A 22,947-nucleotide genomic window follows, 5' to 3' on the forward strand; every position below is an offset into this window, starting at 1 on the left:
TGGTGTTCTATGGGCAAGGGGTTATGAAAAGTTAAATACTTCATTACAACAAACCTTGATAATCTGACAAAAAATGTCCGTTTTATCTGAAGTCCGTAATATCCGAAACGCTTCGCTTTTGAAACTTTCATCGCGATGTCTAACAATTTTATGGCAAAGAGTGAGTGACGAATGTCCAAAGTAAGAACAAACAAACAAAAGAAGTTGCAGTTTCGCTCGAAAGGGGAAGCATCTATTGTGATAGCAAATTAAGCAAGATAAGTGTGGCAGCAGCAGCGAGAGAATTGATCGTCATTCTGTCTCTAGCTTCAATGCGAACTAACATCGAAAGCACGGTGCATACAAAGCTACCAACACTGAGTGAACTTTGACCACATAGCAGATCGTTTTCAAGATACGGCTCCCATGCGGGTGAGCACTTTGTCCACATCGCAGATCGCTTCGATGCATTTCTGCCACGCCTTCCTCCCTCATGTGCGCGATATTGAGCCGCGATGGTTGGCTGACCCTCACAAGTCAGTTGTATGCCTGTGTCGATATGGCAAAAGTATGTTTTATATGCTTGATTCTGAAAAAAAATTGCCGCTAATTTCGTCTGCTGTAGCCAATAGTCTGTTGTAGCACAGTCCGTTAAAAGTGAACATCATTGCACTAGTAAAACAGGTAGGACAAACTAAAGCTGAAACATGGTTCATTATATCCGAAAGCCTGTTGCATGTGGGTCCGTTGTAACGAGCATAGACTGTATCGAAGTTCGGTATATCGAGGTTTAACTGTATAGACGGACAGAGCTTGGCACAGCGCCAAAAATGTGGACACATACCTGGATGCAGTTGACCCTGGAAAGCGAAACTATCTGATCTGTCACTTTCTCGCGTCCCCACGGCTCTGCTGTGTGAGCATGTTGGCTTGGCTTTGCTGGCTTGTGCCGGTTTCACACAATCTCGTAGGTCACGCCTAATTACGTCAGTACAGTGCGGCTCGCGGCTGTGAGAGAGACAAGCACTGGCTTTCAGCATGCTGCACACAAGCATTATCATCGATATGTGGTGTGGCGCAGCGCAGCTAGCGTGGCCTCCGAGATTGTGATCTCGGAAGGTGCGCCTAGCTGTGCCAGCTATGTGCTGCAGTGAGAGAGAGGTGTGATGGGATAAGAACAAAGTGCTGCTTGTGTGCGTCCGTGCGCGGCTGCGCGCTAAGGTGAGAAAGACCAGTGTTGCTCGACAGGGCATTCGACGCGGGAATTTTTGAACTGCCATGCTGAACAAGTGCGGAACCGATATTCTCGGTGCAGAGTGATCGGTATTTTTGGTTTCGTGATGAATCTAGTTCCTTATATCCATTGGCGGAGCAATTTTACTTTGTTAAAACGAGCTTTAAAATACATAAATCTCTATGGGGATCTTAAGGGGAATCGCATTTACTTCGTTATATCAATTATCTCATTATGTCTAATTTCATTGTAACGAGGTTCAAGTGCATATGATTACTTTGCTTTTGTCTTGAGCTATAGCTTGTGTTACACAAATAGCGATGACATGCCTGTGGGCACTTCAGAGTGACAAAACGGTTAGACATATGAATGACCGTAAATTGAACTCGTTGCCCAAATGGCTTTGTAGAGTTCTAGCGGTTGTGGAGCCACATGGCTTAGGTGTGACATTACTATTACATCTGCTTGAAGGCAGAAACTAGAAGGATGTTAACATTTAGTCTTCAAACAGCAAAAATCTCCGCCATGCTTGGCTCCTACCATTTCTTTCTTTTCTTTTTCTTTTCTTATGGTCATCACCTGCACATTTTGTGGCGCAGCTCAGCTTGGGCCCAAGGCTCTCCTTTGTTCAAGACAGCAAAACAAGTTTAACTAGTTCTTTTGGTCATGGGCTGTGCTAATGAATGTCATACTTTTTGCATACAGCCCACACTAAGGTCAAATATATATGTATCTAAAAAAATTTTTTTTTCTTGAAAGAGCTGGAAGAAGGTCAGATACAAATCTCATGCTTGAACGGCGTTTCTTGGCAGTGCCCTTCACATTACTGTGAAATGTGAAAGTAAATGTACATTTGCATGCAGTAATGCCTTGGTGCTAGAAATAAATTTTGTATGCTTGCTAAACGATTGTTCAGGCACAATGTGGCACAAATAAGTAGTCACCTTACCAGAGCACCAGCACCAACGCTTGTACTCAAGTGCAACAGTGTTTCACTTAGTTGCCACTTGTTCCCTTTTATGACAGGAACTATGTCACTTGCACTCTGTTAATTTTTTCCATAAGGTTGCACGTATGTGAACCAGTCCATGGTAAGGATTTAGGGGAACAACTGTCTACTGGCTTAGAAAACAATAGCATATAATTTTTTCAGTGTAGCTGTAGTCATGACAGTACATACTGAGGTGGTGCTGATCACTATATCCAGGTTACTTCAGAGTCAGTTATTTAGGGCCATCATCCTCCGACACCTACACTGCTTTGGTTAGTAATGAACAGCCACATAGCAACAACCCACATTGAATTCACAATGAATACCACATTGCAACCTTGTTTATAACTCCATGTGAGCTTTCATCATAGTATTTTCAAAAGGCTGCACTTATGCAGCAGTAAAAGCCAACTGCATTTTGATACAATGTGCTGCCACGTGGCCACTTAGAGCATGTAATGTGTCTCTTGTGCCATCATGGTGTGTTCCTGATGTGTACCTGATGTGTTTTTGATGATACTAATGTGTGCTGCCAAGTGGCGGCCAGAATTTCTAATGAGTTTGTGATGACTGATGTTGTCACAGGTTGGTGCCCTGCGCTACACCTGAACCATCGGTGTTTCTCGGGGCCACTGCTGTCCAAAGGGCGTCTGGCGGAACTCCCACGTCAAACGGGGCCAGGTCCGGTGGCGCTGGTGCTGCGTGAAGTGCTGGCACAGCTCATCGGTGTTGCCTATAAGCCAAGCCGTGTGCTCGCCATCCTTCAGCTGCGGGGAAGTCCCACACCAGGCATGCACCAGCAAACACTCAAGGCCAAGTAAGTAGACCGTGAGGCTCCCGAAAGATTACCGCCGTGTGTGTGCATCTTTGACCACGTGGAAATTTGCACTGCTGCAAAAAGCATCCACATGCACCTAAAATTGAGTGATTATGCCAAGGAGATTGCATGGCCCGCAAGTCAGCCTTTGATTCGAAAGTGTTGGTGTTGCACATTGCTGCTATCTAGGCATTGAAGCAGCACCTCCTGAACTTCTATGACGAAGGTGTCGGGAACGATGCAAAAATTGAACAGATGTATTTTTACTTGTGCTGGACCCCATTGCTTGTCCAACTATGTAGGACATCGTGCTGCAGAAAAATGACTGACCGGAGGTTCCGAATTGTGTGCAGGTACAAGGGAAAGACGTATCGAGCTACGGTAGAAACAGTCCGCAGCAGCGGTGAGGTGGGTGCATTTTGCCGCAGCATCTGTGAGAAACTCGAGTGCTGTCCGAACCTGTTTGGGCCGACAAGCTTTGGTGAGAACTCCTGCCCCGACAACTGCTCTGGGCTCACCAAGACCAAGTACAGTAAGTAAATATAAGTTCCTGGTGCATATTTCTTGCAAGAGCCTGCTACTTGGCCATTATTTGGCTTCTGTTAAAGTACTGGCTTAGTAGCATTAAAACATTGAGCATAGGTACTTGACTTGTTATACTCTGCAAAACATGGTGGACTACTGTCTTCTGCACACTATTCTATCAGAGAAACGAGCTCTACCTGATGAGCGTACTGGCACCAGGCACTCGCCTGTTGGGTAAACAAACAAGAAACCAATGGCAGCACATTGCAGCTTTGCTTACAGGTGGCGACATCGTACGTCTGGTGAAGCTCGCTTTTCTGGTAGTGAAGTGCGCAGATCGCAGTTTATTGCTTTATCCCAATGGAAGAGGCAAACACTGATATCAAATATATCATGTTACGAAACTTAAATGTATAGTCTTGGTATGAGATTTGAACTGCTAACTAAGCCGCAGTAAGCACAAAGTCAATTTTGAAAGTTGTTTTTGTAAATGCGCAGGTTGTTGCAGCTGCTTCATGCCTCTCAGTAGCATTCTCGCATCTTTTTCTGTTATTGTCTCGGCTTTGAAGATTTTAGCATTACGACTGTTTAGCCAATCAATGACTTATACATGACAAAGGTCCACACTGATTTCTTGCCTCTGTGCTTGGCATTTGCAATTTTTTTGCATTACCAGTGACCCACAGTGAGTATGTAGCTCCTGCAGCTAAAGGGATGATTTGACTGGCTGAATTGTAACCAAGTTACTGTGGCATCATTGAGCGCATTGGTGTGACATGCTACTTTTGTGACATCGTGGTTCTGCATACAGGTTGTGTCACTTGTGATGACACAAGCAGAGGAAAAGGAAACGCAGCATAAGACCATAGAAATGCCTCACTGCTAAAATGCTCTTTAGCCAGTTTTAGCATACTGAGAAACAGTTTGTTCATCGAGCTGAAGATAGACGTGGTCTCCTTTTGCAGATTTATACATGCAAACATGAAAAATTAAAGTTCAGAAGCGTACCATACCATGCACGTCAAGATACCACCAAAATAATTCCCTGGCTAAGCTGTCTCTACAAAGCTTTATAGCATACTGCAATGTATGATCTTCTACTGCGATGCTCATTTGGTGGTTTTTGTGCGTAAAGGTTTGCTTCTCTATTTACTTGCAAAATTCACTACTGACAAGAACAGGGACATTTGGCAGCCTTTGTTCCTCTCGTCCTGTGTGTGTGCCAAAATTTGTGATGCACCCATGAAATACAGTCGAACCCTCACTTTAACACTTTGAGGCTAAATTTTTTTTTCGCCAAATGTGACTATTGTAAATTTCAAGTCTTCAGACTGACCTATGTCGAAAAAAGCTTACCGCCACTTTTTAAAGTGGCCATAAAGTGACAAAAGGTATTTCCTGTAGGTAAACATGCGTTGTTTATTTATGTATACAGATAGGCTTATATGAATGCGTATAATAAGAATAAGAAAACTAGATGTACTCAAATAGGTGTATTCTGATTTGGCACTTGGGCAGTAGTCTACATTGGAGGAGTCGCTGCTCGAATTACTTGGAGCAACCAATGCGCACGCTCGTAGTGTAATCGAACCGTGTATGCGAGTGTGTGCAAGAAAGCTCAATGGTTGTGTGCCTCCCCTTTACCCCCCCCAAAAAAGCCAGAAGCTTCCGTAATCCTTCATTCCATCACCAACGAGGGGCAGTCAGCTTTTACGAGCCGAGTCTCGAGAAAAGAAATGCATGCACGGCGGCATCGTTTGTATATACCAGCGCCCACGTGTGAACAGGTGTAATCACATCCCTCCAAACAATAAATGAACGAGCATCTAGCAGTGACCCTTTGAGAGATTAGAAACCAGATAGACATGAGCTTTTACAGATGCAGCGAACAGAAACAGCCAGCGAGACAAAACCGAAACTAAATGGTGCGCGCCTGTGCATGTGCGGATGAGCGAGTGGTTACTGAAACGTCAGCATAAAGAACCCCTGCTTTGAAAACCAAGATGCTAGGAGCGAAAAAAAAAAACAAAGTTCCTTGTATCTACACAGGGTGGTAGCACTTATTCGGGCAACAAAGAATTGAAAAATTGTTGCGTTTTTCAAACATACGAATGTTGTTGTAAATATACGGCATCAACCATTTGGGACTTGTTTGCAGCACCGTATATTTACCTCTGTGACACAGAAAGGGGTTACTGAAGTCTACGCCGATGCACAAACACCTTTGTTATATCTAATATTCGTTATAAATGTACTCACAAAATTAAAAAAAAATTGTTATTGGGTCTATGCGAAACGAATGCAAGAATGATGCCTCTTGACAGGTCAGCAAGGAGCTTCCCATTGATTTATTATAGCCTGTCAAGTGCTTGTCGTGTTAACACATTGCACGTGAACAGAACTAAATTGCAAATACATAGTTAACGCCATCATTAATATGCATTCACGATATCGCTGTGGTTGGATTGGATTGACACATTGGTATGCCAGTTGTGGGCCAGCCAAGCCAAGCCATTGTCCAGATCATGCATGTGCATGCAGACTGCGCTGTTTCTCTTGCTGCTGTTGCTCAGTATTTGATATTTTTGCTGACAAAATACATATTTGAACTGAAGACATAGTCGGATATTGTGTCAGATTTTGCATTCTTGGTTTAATTATTAGCAGTAGGATGCTCATTGAAGTATAGCATAGCCAACAGAAGTTTATATTTAGTTTGTCATATCCGATTACGTGTTACATCTGTGTTTGTTATTCTATGAAAGTTTGACTGGACTACTTTCACTGCTTATTGAGACTGGAACAGATGATGTTGCTTTGCTCGAACAGTACACGCTGGTCTGCTTTGTGTGCAGCCTACCACTTTGTGCGCAAGCGGCACAAACGGCAGATGGCGCTTCGCAAAGCGAAGCAGGCGCGCTCCGAGAGCCCTGCATCCGGTGCCAATGCCTCGTCCAGCGGGTCCGCAGGTGAACCGGCCGAGGGAAAGCAGAGCCGGTTTGGCGTCACCATCTTGGTGCGTTATGCATGGCCACTCTTGTCAGCGATGTTCCTTTGAACAAGGGCTTACTGTGTTATCATTGTGTCTTGGCGACCTTGCGCTTCATCGGTGTATAGTGCTGCAACAGTGCCCATTGTTGTAGCCGGTAATCGTTACAAGGAGCGTTACTTTATTGAATACTCTCTCGTAAGAACCGCACCTGTGTAACAGTCACATAGGTACAAGGGCGGTGCTGCTAAGCTTGGGCCTAAATATTTGAGACAAACATGTGCGAGCTGCATCCTCTCTCTCTCTCTCTCCCCCAAGCACGACCTCCATCAACTGCGGTTGAGGTGCACTGTGTCAGTGCAGTATCAGTGCATTACACAGAGACGAATTAATCTCCTCTGTGTATCTGCAGTCGGTGGTAGCAGTGTGTGAATATACAGTTAAACCTCGATGTAACAAATTAGATAAAGTCGGCAATTTGCTTTGTTATACAGAAGTTTTGTTGTATTGAAATTCAACCTTTTGTGCAGAATCATGTACAGTCGCCGGTCGATTTTTCTTACGCAGAAAGGGGCTGCAGAATTTTTCGAATAATCAGGCAATAAAAAAATCAAATTTGAATGAGAAAACAATTCATTTTGATTAATTTGGAAGTCGGTGACAAATGATACGGTTTGATGCCACGCCGACAATATCTTTACATCAGTGGTACGAATTAATCGAAGTCAGCCACGCTTTCGCGTGTACTCCACCCTCCCCACCCCTCCACGGCTGATAGCGTTGCCAGCACTGGGACGACACTATCATGAAAAGCACCGGCAGTGGGGAGCGAATGCTTCGTCTGCCTCTTGCTCCAACGGGTCACCGAAACTTGAGGTTACACAACCTCCAGTACTAAATGCGCGGGAAGACAACTTACTCGATATCATGCCATCTCGGCATGCCCACTCTTTGCATATGCAGCAGATTACTCTAAAGCAGGGTGCATGGCTGCGTGTGCGTTCAGCCGCGCTTACGACCATGTGCAGCCACGGCTGAGACGCGCACCAGAAATTGCGACGCATGCCAACTTATCCCTTTTTTTAGACACCTTGGCCCGTGCTAGCTGGGAAACAGGCTAGAGCAGAGCTGTAATTAGGGCTGGTGCACTAATTTGGACTTCCCTTTAATAAGAGTACACTGTACTGCATATCCTGAAGTTGCCGATAGCCTGTTACAATCTTTTTATGCAGTGCTAGTAAACTCCTGAGCATGCACAGCACTGTCTTTTTCTAGCACGATGTTTATAAGCATTAAACTTTGTAATACATTCTTTTATATTATATATTCAATTTGATATTGAGCTTTATTTGTTCATCAATTCAATATTCGATTCGAAATCTAGTACTATTTGGTATTCGCACGCCCCTGCATTTTATTTCAGCAGTTCCTTGCAGCACTGTGGAAGCTGCAGGAATTCTTATCCAATAGGTAGGCCCAATGCCCCTCAAGAGGTGCTTCTGTGCCACGTCGCCTGCTCCGCATCTGCTTGATATCCGGTCGGTGCATGCTCCATGGTTGATGGATTGAGGTAAAAAATGTATTGATGCCGTAACCGTAACCTGCGTTTACATCCATGGGACACCAGGGCTTCGATTTACCTGTAGTTTGCTCTCCCTGCAGTTACCTTGCAGCCTCCTTAGCAAGTAGCAAGGGCGATCGCTCTTATTTCGCCTGTGCTGCAGTGTCTGCTCAGTGTCTATGTGGTGTTTGCTCACTGCCGTCATTGTGTAGTGTACTAGATCACGGTAGTAAATTAAGGATAAAGTCAACAATTAGGCCTTTATAGTGTTCCGCATCGTCAGCGCATCACCAGTGCTAATGCTGTGGTTCCATCTGCTAACTATAAATCAAACCAGGTTTACAGCTCAGTGCCATGTCTGTAGTCCTAGCAGCGTGAAAAAAAAATAAAGAAAAGCCGATCTCAACAATTCCGACAAAACATACCTACTGTTTTGTTCTCAGCTTGAAATGAGACTAAGCGATGACAGATTTTGCAACTTGTTTCTTTTGGACAGGGTGGAGAGCCAGTAGTTACAAGCGTGAATTCGGATCGAAACGAGTGGTTGGCACCGTATGGGCACTGCCGTGTTACAAAGTAATCACCGTTAGGCTGGCTATTATGGTTACCGGTGGTAATGGTCACAGTAAGTCTCGGTATACGACGTGCGTGCGCAAAGGTCCCAACATGTCACGTATAACTGTACCATATCACGTAGCAAGCAAAAATAAAAATCTCTGGTGCTGCCAATAATCAGTCACTTACACCCGGAACTATCTTCAGCTGCACAAGGATATTGCCTATGTACGCCTCATACCTTCCGCAGTGCTGCAAGTTACTTGTGAGGTGGACTATAGTTGATAGTTTCCTGGCGGGAAACTGGCCGACTTAATCATGTGTGTTGTCACAAAGCTCATTTCCTGCTGTACTTTCCTCCTCTGGCATCTTTTGTGGCCAGATGCTGCTGCTGCACACTGCTGTCTGCGTGTGAACACCATGCACTGATGCTTTCCACGCTTCGAATGTTCATCAGTCTTGTGCTGCGTGAGGGTGTTACTGAATACTACATTGAGTTCATGTTTCACACGAGAAACTCAAATTCTTTTTTTACCATGCAACCATATGGACGCAGCCAGCGACCGGAGATGCCTTGGAGGCATACAGTTAAACCTCAATGTAACAAATTTCAGTATAATTAAATTCTATGTATAACAAAGAATTCAACTTTTTGTAACCTCTTGACCATATATGTTGAACCTCAGTATAACAAAGCAAGTTTATACACAATTTAAATGCAGTGCACTCTTTAAACGGAACCTCAAGGGAGCTGGGAAATTGGATCCATTTATCAGGAGTTCCATTTACTGAGAGACAAAGCTGAATACGAAACCAACCAACCATGAGGATGGTGTTCCGTCTAAGAGGCAGTTCCGTTTAAGTGATTTCCGTCTATGGAGATTCCGCTGTACAATGAAATTTCAATGTCGCCACGAAGGAATACCAAAGCATATAAATAAAAACTGCCGTGGATGCAGGTGGTCGAATCGTTGAATTACGCGTGGCTGCTTGGGAACGTACCTCTCAAATCATTCACAGCGCAACAGAGTGTGGTCGCCGAAGCGTGGCACCAAGACCCTCTTGTTGTCATGTTCTGCATAAAGTCCAAGTGCCGTAAGATCCTATCAAGCCCTGCGTGCCGTGCTATGCTCTGCTGTGCTATGCTATGCATGTGACGGAATGCTTGCGAAGGTGAGCCGGAAAAGATGGTGGCAGGGGGTAGGGGGCAGGTGAGTGCATGACTCCTCCTCTAGCCTAGGCTGTCATCATGGCCCAGGCGCCCTCGTCTTGGAGGTAATCTGTGGTGGATGCAAATATTGGTCAAGCCAAGATAGCCGTGATTTAATGTGCTCTATGTTTGATGCAGATGGTGCTGGAGTTCGTGTGTAGAGATATCTCGAGTTTTGGGGACGCATTGTTCCACTGTGGGTGACGCTATCAGCCATGGCCACGTGAATGCGAAAGCTTTGCAGGCATTGCGTTGTACCACCGAGGTGAAGATATTGTTAATATGGCATGAAACTCTATATTTATTCACCAGCTCTTAAATTCAATAAAATGAAAACATTTTTCTCATTGATATTAGCTTTTTCCAGCTTCCAGATAATTAGGAAAAATTTATGGTATCTTTTATGTAAGAAAAATTTACCAGCAGCTGTACTTATTTGCATAAGAGATGTAATTTCAATATAACGAAATTGCAATATAATGAAATAATGTGCCACTTTCACTGACATCATTATATTGCGGTTTAGCTATGTTACACCGTGTATTGGTCTTCGGTGATTTCTGCAGTAGATAGTTAGAGAGAAGCCGTCTACTAAGCCCTAGCGAAATCAGTATCCCAGTGCCCTGCAGCTTGTCCTATCATGCTGGGCATATAATTTCGTGCCATGTATGTATTTCACATAGGGCATCACGAACGTGGGCACTGTGCTTTTATGTACTGTACATGCTTTTGTAGTGAGTTTTTATCCCTCTGGCATCATTTGGGAAGTAAGTGGGTGTTCTGAACTGAAACATTTCATTCATGTTGTATTAGAAAAACATTGGTAGTTTTGTTATTGTGCAACTTTACATAGGGCGTGAACTCAGAATCCTTGCTGAGGATGGTTTCATCTCACAATAGTGCGCTTGTGGTGAATCAGATTCCAGCTGCTCTGACTCCGCATCTACATGTCAGTGACGAGTGAGGTAGCAAACGAAGTCATAAGGAAAGGCTTCCCATGGTCGTTGCACATGGCTGCAAGCGTGTCTGCTTTGTGAAAGCAGATATCAATTTATTTACTTTTTATTTGCCTATGGGTCACACTCAGGAAGTCCAGGCTCAAATCTATGCAAAAAGAAAGTAGTCCTTACATGAGAACATCTGGTAATTCACCATGACTGTATATGTCTGAACATGTAGGCAAGTCTGTACAAGCAGATGAGGACAAGAAAAAGATTTAGCAGGCACGAGCACTGATGTCCGTTACTTCTTCCTCGTCCACTTGTACTCTGTAGTCTTCAAGTAATGGATAATCACTAGCCCAATTTTTACATGCACACCTTTTTTGTTTGTTTGTTTGGGTGCGCATAAGCAAATAGTGGCTAACTCCCTAACATGTGTCCCTTTGAATACTTTCTGAACTTCTTGTCTGGGTGTTACATTGTGTAGTCCATAGCATCTCCCTGCAAACTGTTCACCTCTTTCTCATCACAAGTGGTACTCTGATTCACTTGCAGGCATCTGAGCAAGGTGCAACTTCCAAGGAACTCAATGCCACTTCTACCTCTAACACCACCACCTCTGCTGCTGCTGCTGCTGCCGCCGTGAAAAAGTCGGAGCGACTGTCAAATCGTCCAGCCACACGGCCGCCCACTCGGATTGGACATCGACCGCCTGGCCGACCGCCGGGCCGACCGCCTGGCCGACCGCCCAAGTCTGCGAACAGGCAGTGCGTTACTTTCTCCACAACTCGTTCAGAACCACAGTCTCTGGTATTGGTGTGAGCTGTTGTGCTTGAAAATTCAGAATGCTCGTAATTTCATCAGCAATGATTGGTTGAGGGATCTCGATTAACCACTTTACAGGGGTATTTTTTTTTTTGTGCATCATGTGACTTTTAAAGTGGGTGGGAGATGGGCAGGGAAATGATGGAAATGATGCACACAAAACATAAATTTATAATTTGAGCAGCACTAATACAAAGCAATCCTAGAAAACCATCACTGCATATATGTTACAAGTACTCGAACAATCCAAGCTTTGATACCATACATACAGTCCTAGCTATATTGGAATTCCTGACAATTTAGGTGTCATGGCTGATGTGTTGCGGTATCAAGACAACTGCTGTGACACAGGACGAGGCTGATAGTCTGGTGGCTGCTGTAGCATATCACCGGGCCCGTCCTGGTTTTTTACTAGCTTACAAAGCTTGTTTATAGGGTAAGAGTGGCTTTTTTGGCATTGTAGAAAAGTAATTTACTAATACAGCTCAGATTATTTTTTTTAACGTCCCTTTAATGAATCGATGGACAGCCTGGGCATTGGCTTAGCTAATCAGCAATCACTGGAAGTGAAATTAGTCAATCCAGAATACGGCCCCAGTTTGAAAACTTAGCTCGTGAAAGGAGTAAAGAAATGTTTGCTAAAATGTTAAGTGAGCTCTCTGCTTTTAGTGCGAGCTGCCCCCAGAGATTGAACTTCCTACAGCGAGCCTTGGCTTACTTCAACACTGTAAAATTTTATTTACGGGCCACTAGATGACCAATGAGTGCTTTTCCTGTCAAAAGCATGAAATGCCAGTTTCTGTTTTTGACATTGGTCATTTACATGAGTGAGACGAATAAACCGAGGTGCTCGATTTAAAGCTACAAGAAGGGAACCAACAATGAAGCCAGGAAAAGCACAGGGGAAATTAATTATTAATTTCACTTAAGTGTAGAAGTAATTTGGAAAATGGAAAAGAAAAGAGAACTTGCTGGTGGGAGCCATGTTGGTTACGTGTGACATGCATGTCGTACACTTTCTTGGGCCTTTGCGTATGTCTACTAGACCTAATCCTAGGAGTGTTAGCCAGCGCCACCTGTCGTGGCTGGAGCGATGGATGTGGAACACCCCTTCATTTGTAGGCATCACATGGTACTACATGAACATAAGAGCAGACAGGCTTCATGTGGTTTTAAGTAACAAAGAGTTGTGCCCCTCAATTCCTCTTATTTTTATAGCCCATTCAATAAGGAACATCTCAACTTCGGCTGTCTTGATGCCATGAGATAACACGTGAGGGTGTATTGGTTAAAACTTCATCGGCTTCTTCTCGGAAATCCTAAATGAAATTCAAAAGAGAGAAACAGGTATTTTAAATAAATGATTAAATAGTTCGTGATAAATAAGGTGAGGGTCACCTGCCACTGAAAAATTTGACTTTCCCGCTCAGTGTTGGCACTTTTTGCAACAGGAGGGAATCATTCATCAGCACTCAATATTCCTTGGCGGTGCCTCTTCCAAGTACTCATGATCAGGCATAGTGTTGCTTGGCTTCTGTGATGATGAGAAAACTGGTGTGTTTAGCGTCACATGGCTGACAGTCAGAAAGAAGCAATAAGTGTTTCGTGAGGGCTGGCATTGCTGTTGTTGAGCGCCCTGTGTCCCTCTTGGAACGTCCGAACGCAGGCCTCCTCCTCCAGTCATCTCATCCTGTGGGTCATCGACTGCACCACCACCAGACGACCGGCCTGGCGTGCGCACGCGGGGTGCACGCCTGCCCGACTTCAAGACCCTCAACTTGGACCTGCGTTGGCAGAAGCCTCTGCGGGCACGTCTGCTGTCCAACAAGAAGCAACAGCAGCAGGCATCACGCTCGGACACCCCAGACTCTCTGTCTTCCGAGGGCACCGCTGAGGCAAGTGGATGGCCGTCGGACCGTTTTTGTGGCAGGAACCGTGTACAGTTTTCTCATAAGTATAATGTGAGCGTGTTTTGTGTGATTACTATCCTGATAAAGCACCTTGCCTTAGGCACCACAGTTGTCTAAGTGGCCACAACATTTTGCTGCTGAGTATGAGGTTGCAGGTTCGATTCCTGACCTGACCGCATCCTCGTGGGACAGCGCGTAAAAGCGTTCACATACTACTTTGATTCAAGTGCACATAAGGCAAAGTTAATCTAGGGCCCTCCACTATGCTGTCTCTCAGAGTGCCAGTGCTGCTCCAGCATTGTTTCACTTTCGTTGAAATTGATTATAAATGAGCAGTATATACTATTCAAGCAGTGCTGGCAGAGCTGCAGGTGTGGTAGCTTTCTACATTTATTACAAACTGCCTTTCAGTAGACTCTCTTTAAACGGAACCTCAAGGGACCACATCTCAAGGAACCTCATCTGTGCTTTGTTTAGAGTTACTTGAGAAAGCACCTTATGTTAAGTTCAGAAGAAAGAAAAAGTTAGGGCAGAACTCAACTCCGATGACCATTCAGGTATGCGAACCGCCGAAATGTGTCATGCATGAGGTGTACAGCTACTACTTTGCATTTTTGCCATCCTGACCCAAATACCATTGACTTCCATGCACTATGTTCTCCTTTGATATGTCACCATTCGGTAATGTTCCCACATCTTACATAGCATTTGAATATGGCGTTCACTTAAATTTAGAGTTGCAGCAAGCCAGTACTCTGCAACAAGCGGCCAACGTTCGCAATAAGCAAATGAAGTTGCACAAGTCCAAGCACTGCTCAAGCAATGCCTCCTTTACTAGATGCCAGCCGCGTTGCTCGCTTTCCCATTGCGGCGGCGGTTCCCTTAGTTCAGCCTAAATTCCGTGAGGCGGCGCTCGTTGCCTTTTCAACTTCCGGCGGCGGCGGCTGGCTGCTTCCGCCGGCGCATCGATAGCGCTGGTATGCGGGGGCGTCTGCTAGCGAGCGTTCTCGTGGGCGTCCTTTATATATATATATATATATGTTCGTTCGTTAGTCATTTTCATTATCGCAACTGTTTGCCCGCTTCTTATATTATGCAGCACGGTGCTGGTAGATCATGCATTTTATACGTCTTATCAGCTTTGCGTTACTGTTCAAGACTTTTTTTCACTATGCGGCAAATGCATTTTTTCAAAGAACACTAAATAACTGGCTACCTTAACCTACGCTTTTCAGTGACATGCACGGTAACATGCATACAATCGACACACGCACTCTAAAGTAAACTTGGGCCTTACGTTTTAGCTTGTGATGTCGGTGCCTTCGCCAATGCACCAGCCGTTAGGAGATCGTCGAGTTTCTACTAGTCCATCGCTTGTTGCTTCTGCTTGCTCGTCGTCCGCGCTTGAACGAAATAGCGCTTAATTGCAGTTTGCTTTGAAGTGCTGCTTGGTCGACCGAGCTCACTGATCGCACAGAACACAATTGTCCTGGTGTAACACGTGAAGTTAACTTATGCGCAGTTCACACTGTCAGCAGTTCAAGGAAGAATTGCTATATTTCGCGTTCACCGACACTCTCTCTCGCAAGAGAACGCGTCCAACCATGTGCAGCGTTTGCGTTCGCAGCACGTCTCTTGGAAGTCGCACGTAATCGCTCATGCGTGTTGAGGTAGCGATGCTTTCGATCGGGTCACGCGTGCTCATAGCAATGTAGCACAGGTCGCTTTCAGAGAGAATGCGTTGCGCGCATCAAGCAAAGTTTTTAAGGCGTAAGCCTTTAGTAGCTCATGAGTGTCGTGACGCAGTCCGTGGTGGACGCAGGAAAGCGGTGACCACCGGTGAGGGGAGCAAGGAGACGAGGCGTCATGCCAGTGGCGCTGTGCGAGTGGGCGCGTGGGAGAACGCGGACATGTGCGTGTGGACATCGGCGACAAACCTTGCAGGCTGTGATTGCATCCCATGCTCGCGGCCATGGCGGCGTCCGTTCGCAGAACAGTTCAGACAACAGTAACAGAGGCATTCATAGGTAGGCTTTCGCCTATCGCAGTTTAGCTCAGCAAAGTGCCCATAGATTTTTGATCCCAGCCCTAAAGAAGTTTGGCGACAAGGATGGCCAGGCTTGATCACATTCATATTCTTCGTGGGAACTGAGCATGTCCACTTCTTCACGCTTAAATTGGATGGCCGTGTGTGTGTCGTTCAAATCTCCTGCGCGAGAATTATCACTGCAGCGGCAAAACGCGTAGACATTTGAGTCTACATTTTAATAACTTTTCGTGAAATAGGTTTTTGCTCCAGCAGCTTGACAGTGGCATGTCTGTCAGTTGTTCCAAGTGCATAGTTACTGAAAAGTGGCTTGATGAACTTCGTAGTTATGAGGCGCAAAAGCCTTCTGCGGTGAACGGTATCTGTGTTGCCACATCGCAGAAGTGGTAGTCCCACGAGGAGTTCGACACTCCTTTCCACGCAAACCTTGAGTGGTTTTGAGAATGATTTTCTATGCGGGAGCACGCTGTCGACAAATTTCCTGAGGCATACTAGAAGTTTCACGAGTTCTTGGCTTGGATACATGAGCCCACCGCGATCTTGATGTGCGATAAGGCCAAGGAGGGGAGTGTTTGCTTTTGTTCCTTGCAGCATTGCAACGCATTCGGCGCAGGGGATGTTTTCGCTTGCCGCTCTCACAATGAAGCCTCCGACCATCGCCACGCTGGCGACATCTGGATTTGACGCACATGGCATGTCTGAGAGGCACTGTTCTTTTAGCCTAATCACCGCCGCGTCTAAAACCTTTTCTGCGGTACTCGTGGTCTTGGTAGGAGTCTGGCATACTGGCAGAAGCTGTGTCGACGAAAACGATGTCGAGCTTCTCACATTGCTTTGGGCGGAGGAGGCAACGATGCCGGTCTTGAGCATCTTTTCTATTCCGCACACTGCGCTTTTTACATCCAGGGCATCGTTGCAACCGGAGCTACGCCGCAGAAATCCAAACATGGCCTCTATGGGGTCACTTGAAAACTTGCGCGTAAGCACAAACTTAAATTTCTTGTGAGAAAGAAGAAACCGAATAGATTCCGCGTTTGACATGGTTGCAAAGACGAGCGCATGGTGCGTTTCCTTGCTCAGGAAGTTTTCCGCGCGGCTTTTAGTTTTCAGCTGGTCAATGTAAGAAAGGAACTCGTCCTCAAGCCAATGCAACCTTTGGTCATCAATTTCACAAAACTGGCGAGCATCTTCGTCATTGCGATGGATGTGCTGCTGAAGATTGCTCACATCCATGCATGTGAACCACTTGTGGAAGGCTTCCATAAACTCAACAGTCGGCCCCACAGATGCAAATTCAAAATCGCAGCTGTGACCTGCCTGATCCCGGAGGTATTTGAGTGCTGCAGTTACTGCAGGAGAAAATAACTGCACGGCCGTCTTCACATTCATTTTTTCGATATTCGACGAGAAAACGTGCTTCCTTGTAAGGAACCTGATTGGCCGCACTGTTGATTGCCTCTGCATCTTGTAGAGCATTTTGATGTACTTTGATGAAATTTCCTTGTTTTCACCAAATTCCTTGGCCAAGAATTGGGACCTGATGTTCTTTATAACGTGGCTCTGATCGAATGCGAAAAATATATCCATTGATGGATCTGCCGGATGCGGTGCCCGTGTTTTTGCTTCTCCGCCACTCAAAATTTCCATAGCAGTTACGTTGATTTTGTGGTTGTCGGTTACAACTCTGATGATGTCAAAACCAATGCTGGCTGTTTTGATGACGACGTGGTGAATGACCTCGGCGAGCTGGTCTCCAGTGCAACCTTTGGTGAAGAAATAACCAACGGGGATCTTATATCTTGCTTGCAGGCCACAAAGGAGAAAACACAGCAGTGAATTCGCCAGATGTTCACCTTCAGCTGCAGGAGCAAGGTACTCGAGGTCAGGACCTAGGTCGACATCACCAATGAACGCGTCCCTTTGCCTGTGGTAGAGCAGCTTCTGTTTAATTCTCATCTCGTCAACAACGAGGCTACATACTTTTGACTGTGGTGTGTCCAGATTCTCAAGCTCCGCTTCCAGGCGGGAGCGAACCAACTCGCTGAAACCAACTTCGCCGGATGTAGTACCGAAGTATTTTTGTAGCGTTGTTCTGCAAGGTAGCTTAAGAAGCTCTTCGCTCCTCAAGTATTCGTAGGCTTTTGTCGAGAGGTGTCGCAATACGATGCCATGCCTGATTGTTACTTCCGACCAGCGTGGTGTTTTCTTTTTATAATTTTTTACTTGGTCGAGGAGCAGCACTGCTTTTGCCGTCCCCTCCTCGGCGTCAGCCACAACTTCCAGAAATGCAGAGACGTAGCACTCTTCTTTCAATTTTTGAAGTTCTCGTTTGTAGGCGTCTACAGTTCTGCGCAGTTTATCCCTTTCTGCTCGCAGTGCACGTTCTTTTCGTCGCCATCGCTCTCTTTCTACAAACATGCTTGGCGTGTTTGAGCTCCATTTTGTTTGCGTCTTGAACGAGCGCAAAGCCTTTGTTGGTTGCCTTTTCTTCTTAGATGCGAGCTTCACTGAATCTGTTAGAGCGCTTTGGTCTTCTGTTTGTGCGTTATTGTCCTCCCCTGCAGCAGGCTCTGAAAAATGCGCTCCATTGTTTTCTGAGTTAACTTGCAAGCCACCAGATGGCAAGGAACCAATCGGAATAGTACAGCCAGGACCCCGATCAGGCGCCGAGTCCTCGTTTAGTGTACCTTTACTGGCTGCCACGCCAAACAAAAAGTAGCTCATAGCGGGTCGTTCTTGGTTTCGCTGGACAAGTTCCAAACTGCAGCCGGGAACAGCTATTGGGCAAAATTCTGTGGCAGTTCCAGAAGGGTCCTCGTTGAAGTTTGGCTCAGCTGACTGTTCATCGTGTGGCTGCGAGCAAAGTACTTTGCTTTCAGAGAGCAGCATGCAGCCAAGCGCGCCTGTGGGCGACGAATCTCGCTTTCGTTTTTCCGCTATGGCACACCCGGCGTCTGGCTCTCGCGAAAAGCGCTCGCTAAACAAGCTGGGGACCGCTCCAGGCTTAAGTCGACGTCGCGTTTTGCAGCTTTCCCTGAAATCGCACTCCCGAAAGTGCAAACTGCAAACTACCGAACAGTTTGAAGTTAGCGTGGGCATCCAGTTCTCCCTAGGAATAGCCTCAAGCCATCTTTCACGCAAACTGCTGTCGACCGGTATTTCATGAAACGATATGCCGGGACGTCGGCATTGAGTGCTTGACTTACATTGCGGCACACAGCAATAAGGCATGACGACTGCAGTCTTTGTTGGACACCACGGGTAGAAGGATTCACATTTAGGAGGTCTTAAATTGATGGATTAATGACAGATAAAAGGCGCAGGAACTACGAGCGTACAGAGCCAGCATTCACCTAAACAAATCCTGCGACGAAGTACGTCTGTCAACTCAAAATACTTCACAAACAAACTGATATTGCAAAGCAACACGTCTGCTAACTCCAACTGTCGTCGCAATATTGGTAAAGCGCGTTTAACAACTGTGTAAACCACTCTCGAAAACTTAAAAACATGTTTCATGGCATTTCTTAACACACATCGAGATTTCATTTCTTTATTCAAACATTCAAACAAAAAATGTAGCATAGCCTGTCGTCTGCGCGGCTCCGCGCAACGCGCTTCCCACAGCCGACGTCGTCTGCTCCGCAACCGTGCCGCCGCGCGCCGCGCCTGCGGCCTCCGAGATGGCAACAGACGCCATGGTAATCTCAGAGGCCGCAGCACGTGATCTAGGTTGCAGACGTCCGCCACAAGCGGCGCTCGTTGCCTTTTCGTGGAGGAGAGTAAAGGGAGAGGGCCAGGAACCGAGTTTAAGGACAACGCGGCTGGCATCTAGTAAAGGAGGCATTGGCTCAAGCATGTCTGGAGAAAATGTGCAACGAGCATCTGGCGAAGCACCCGAATAAGTGTGTACTAGTTAAAACCTACCAGGAACCACACACATACTGGGCCAGGTCTGCCAAGCGCAGGGCTACATTTATTTTTGGGCTGACAAGGGTCTTATATACATCACATGATCTCTGGTCCCCTTGAGTTAGCTTTGCTGCAATTGAGCCGTGTTATGCGATGAAGCATACACGAAATATTGGCGTGAGGCAGAGTTTAGAGGGGTTACTGTCACAGAACATTACATGTGTCGCTTAATTATCCATGTGCGCATGCACCATCCTTGGTCATAGTGTGAGGGCTGAGACATCTAATAACTGTGCTGTCAGCCATACAGAGTAGTCTCTGACATTGCTGTGGTGGTTGTGACCTTTCTGAGGGTTACATTTTCCCTGCCGTTAAGTTTGTTTTTTACAGCGATCCCTTGAAAAACATATCAACAAATTGGGCAAAGCAGTTAGTGTTTATACGCAGCATGAAAAATTGCTAATTAGAACAGCAGTGCAGTTTGCAGCACATTTTGAGTAAGAGTTCCTTCAGTGTGGTGCTGGGCACAAGATTTCTATCAAATGGGAAAACTTAGCATACTGGCTGGCTTCAATGCTGCAAAACATGTTCTTTAAAGTTGTTAAATAGTGAATTTGCATTACTTGTCACTCCGCTGCATTTGTTTGAATGAAGTGGAGTGTGAGGCAAATTAGGGCAATGAAAGTTTGCCATCCATCATGGACATTGTTGAATCGTGGCAGCTGCTCTGTGATCAGGGCATGCTCCCAGTTACGTGACGCTCGAGGACTTTGTCTTCAGTGATGCTTGTGCTGTGATAAATGAAGAGCTGGACGATGATGCAATAATCCAGAGCATCATAGACACAGGCCTGGAGGACGACGACTCGGACGAAGAACTCCAGGTTGCAAGCAGCACAGCTATACCGAAACAAATCATAAATGCGCCCGATCTCCTTCGCACACACGCAGTCTTGCACTTGCGTGAGGAGGCTTTGGTAGCTCTACCAACTTACGAGCGCCTTATAAACCTGACGCTCGTGAAAAGCAAGTGGCAGGTTAGTCTGGTGGCGTTATTTGCTTCCACCCGAATTTGATGGAATAGCTCTTTAAGGTCAAATAAATATTCCAGCGTTCATGAATTCGTTAGCTGCCCGATTAGTATGCTTGTTGCCCACATAGTGCCACCTGCCAGGAGTGCTCTCATCTTTATTTGCACTGCTGAAATATATGAATCTTGATTTAACGAAACTTGCAATTTAACAACATTTTTTCATGTGCAAGTCAGACTTCGTTATATTGAGGTTCAACTGTAGTAATAAAAGAAAGGGAACAAAATGATAACCTGCTGGAGGTTTGAGCTGGACCCACACCTTCTGCATGCTTAGTGTAGCAGATCCAGATCCAATTTGGAGCAAGTTGCCTTGTCATCAACTTTCATTCCCCTGTTGCTTATTATTCCTACATTTCAGTTAGAAAGAAAAGTTATTTTTCCTGTGCTTTTACTAGCGTCGTTGCCTGTTGGCATCATTCATATGGTTCCCCCTTTATTCTTCTCATTTGCTTTAGTATGTGTGTCATGTGGGACTGTGTACCTTCACTTGATATTAATGTCGCTTCTTAACTTTCTGTTCTCAATATTCCTTGCGGCAGATCTTTTGAGTAAAACGAGAAGAAAAAAGGAAAACTTCATTTCCCTCTTTCTTGTACAGTCGGCACAAGAGACATCTTCGCGGTCGTTATCGTCGTTGGCGAGCACACAGCAGCAGCAGCAACCGAAGCCCCACATTCCCCACCTGTGCTTGGAGTCGAATCCCATTGAGTGGACTGTCGGGGATGTGGCCCGCTTCGTTGCCGGCACCAACTGTGCGCCCCTCGTTCGTGTCCTGCAGGAACAGGTGAGCCCTCCGCATGTTCACCAACTCTCCCCCTCCTTTACAGATATTGGGACACTGAAGAGAAGCACTAAGTCAGTTTAAACTGATAAGGTACTGTTCTAAAACTATATTTTTGTAATTTGTGCGAGAAGGTTGATTACTAGAAGAGAAAATTAAGACCAAACTTGCTAAAGGTCGTCGTGCTAAATCCCAGTGCTGGTAAGTCGGTGTGACTTCATTGATTTCGGTGTTTTCTCGGTGTTTTTTCGGGTTGCGGTGTAATGGAAGTTCTCGAACCGTGCCAAGCTCACTCTTTGCCTTTTTGAGAGTACGATGTAGTCCCTCTTTGCTGATAAAGACTTAACTGTGCCCTCACAGATACCATTGAAATTCATGAAAAGTTGGTGCAGGAATTTCAAGGTGGAATCGCCACCAGTCTTTCGTTCTTGCGTTTCTTCTGGCTGACCAAGCCTCCTCTGGTTTCCCTTGGTATTGTTGACAGGTAGTTTACTAATACAGATCCACTTTTTTTTCTCCTTAGTGTCCCTTAAAAGTAAAGCCCCCAAACAACCTCTCAAAATTTTCGACACATTTCAAACGAACATGCTGCACATCAAGTAAAGAATGCAGTAACCATCGTCTTTGGCAGATGCGGCGGTGCTAGCTGCCGTGGTAACGCCACTAGTTCAGAAAAGCAATCCTGTGTTCCTTTCCTGGCATTTTCGGTGTCTCCTCCATGTTTCGTGACATTAGCAGGGTGCTCCAGACGACAACGCCAACATGACGAAAGCCGATTGTGTGTTCCGAGAATGGAGGGAGGCATGCCCACTATGTGCCATCAAACCTCTTATGGAGCTTCCAGGCAATCAGCTTCATGCAGAGAGTGATTGGGGGCCAACAATGGAGGCACTATTCTTTTTGTGCGCTGGCGCTACCCGTCCGTAGCTTTCACTGTGCTGCATAAAGTCGGTGAGCATTTGTGGCAAGCAGGAGCTCATAGTAAAATATTTAGTGCACACAATTGACAAGGACACAGTTAAGGGGGACACACGAGCGCTCGTGTGTCCCCCTTCACTGTGTCCTTGTCAATTGTGCGCGCTAAATATTTTACTATGAATTCGCACCAATTCGCCCAACTATCAGTTCTGCTGAAGCAGGAGCGAGCAGTGAGTGCAGAGGGTAGCGAAGGAGAGCATGAAACCCTGACAAATGCGTACTCATTTATCAAACACCTGTAACTTTGCTATTACTGTGCCATTTCGAAAAATTCTTGTGGCTATATGTTCATTACAGACTAGTACACAGCAGGCACTGTGTAACTCATTGTCAAGCTCAGGGTGCTGTAGGGGCCCTTTAAATTTAAGCTGCATTCGTAAAGTACGCTGCTGCAATAGCAGAACAGCCATTCTTGCCATGGTGGGACGCTTGGCAAGCCAGAAGAGGTTCAACAACAACAAAAAACACGACGGGTGGCAATGCTGTGCTGAATTTTCTGCGCCAGTTCGATGTGACATCATAAATTTGGACAGTGTCTGCTTGGGTCTGCTTAACCGTTCATTGTTATTGAACTGAATCACACCGTAAAGGATTAGAGAG

The 22,947-nt window shown here is 45.7% G+C and overlaps 1 protein-coding gene across 4 annotated transcripts in view; it reads left to right on the forward strand.

Annotated features, from left to right (window-relative positions):
- Positions 1–22,947, forward strand: part of LOC142584874 (scm-like with four MBT domains protein 2) — a 61,022-nt gene that overhangs the window by 32,800 nt on the left and 5,275 nt on the right. For all 4 annotated transcript variants that reach the window (XM_075695189.1, XM_075695188.1, XM_075695190.1 and 1 more), the window contains exons 15-20: positions 2,790–3,021; positions 3,375–3,553; positions 6,402–6,562; positions 11,358–11,569; positions 13,294–13,522; positions 21,187–21,372. In XM_075695189.1, the coding sequence (XP_075551304.1) occupies positions 2,790–3,021; positions 3,375–3,553; positions 6,402–6,562; positions 11,358–11,569; positions 13,294–13,522; positions 21,187–21,372 (1,199 nt within the window). The remainder of the gene's footprint in view (positions 1–2,789; positions 3,022–3,374; positions 3,554–6,401; positions 6,563–11,357; positions 11,570–13,293; positions 13,523–21,186; positions 21,373–22,947) is intronic.

This window comes from Dermacentor variabilis, chromosome 6 (genome assembly GCF_050947875.1).
Source record: "Dermacentor variabilis isolate Ectoservices chromosome 6, ASM5094787v1, whole genome shotgun sequence".
Classification (NCBI taxonomy): Eukaryota; Metazoa; Arthropoda; class Arachnida; order Ixodida; family Ixodidae; genus Dermacentor; species Dermacentor variabilis.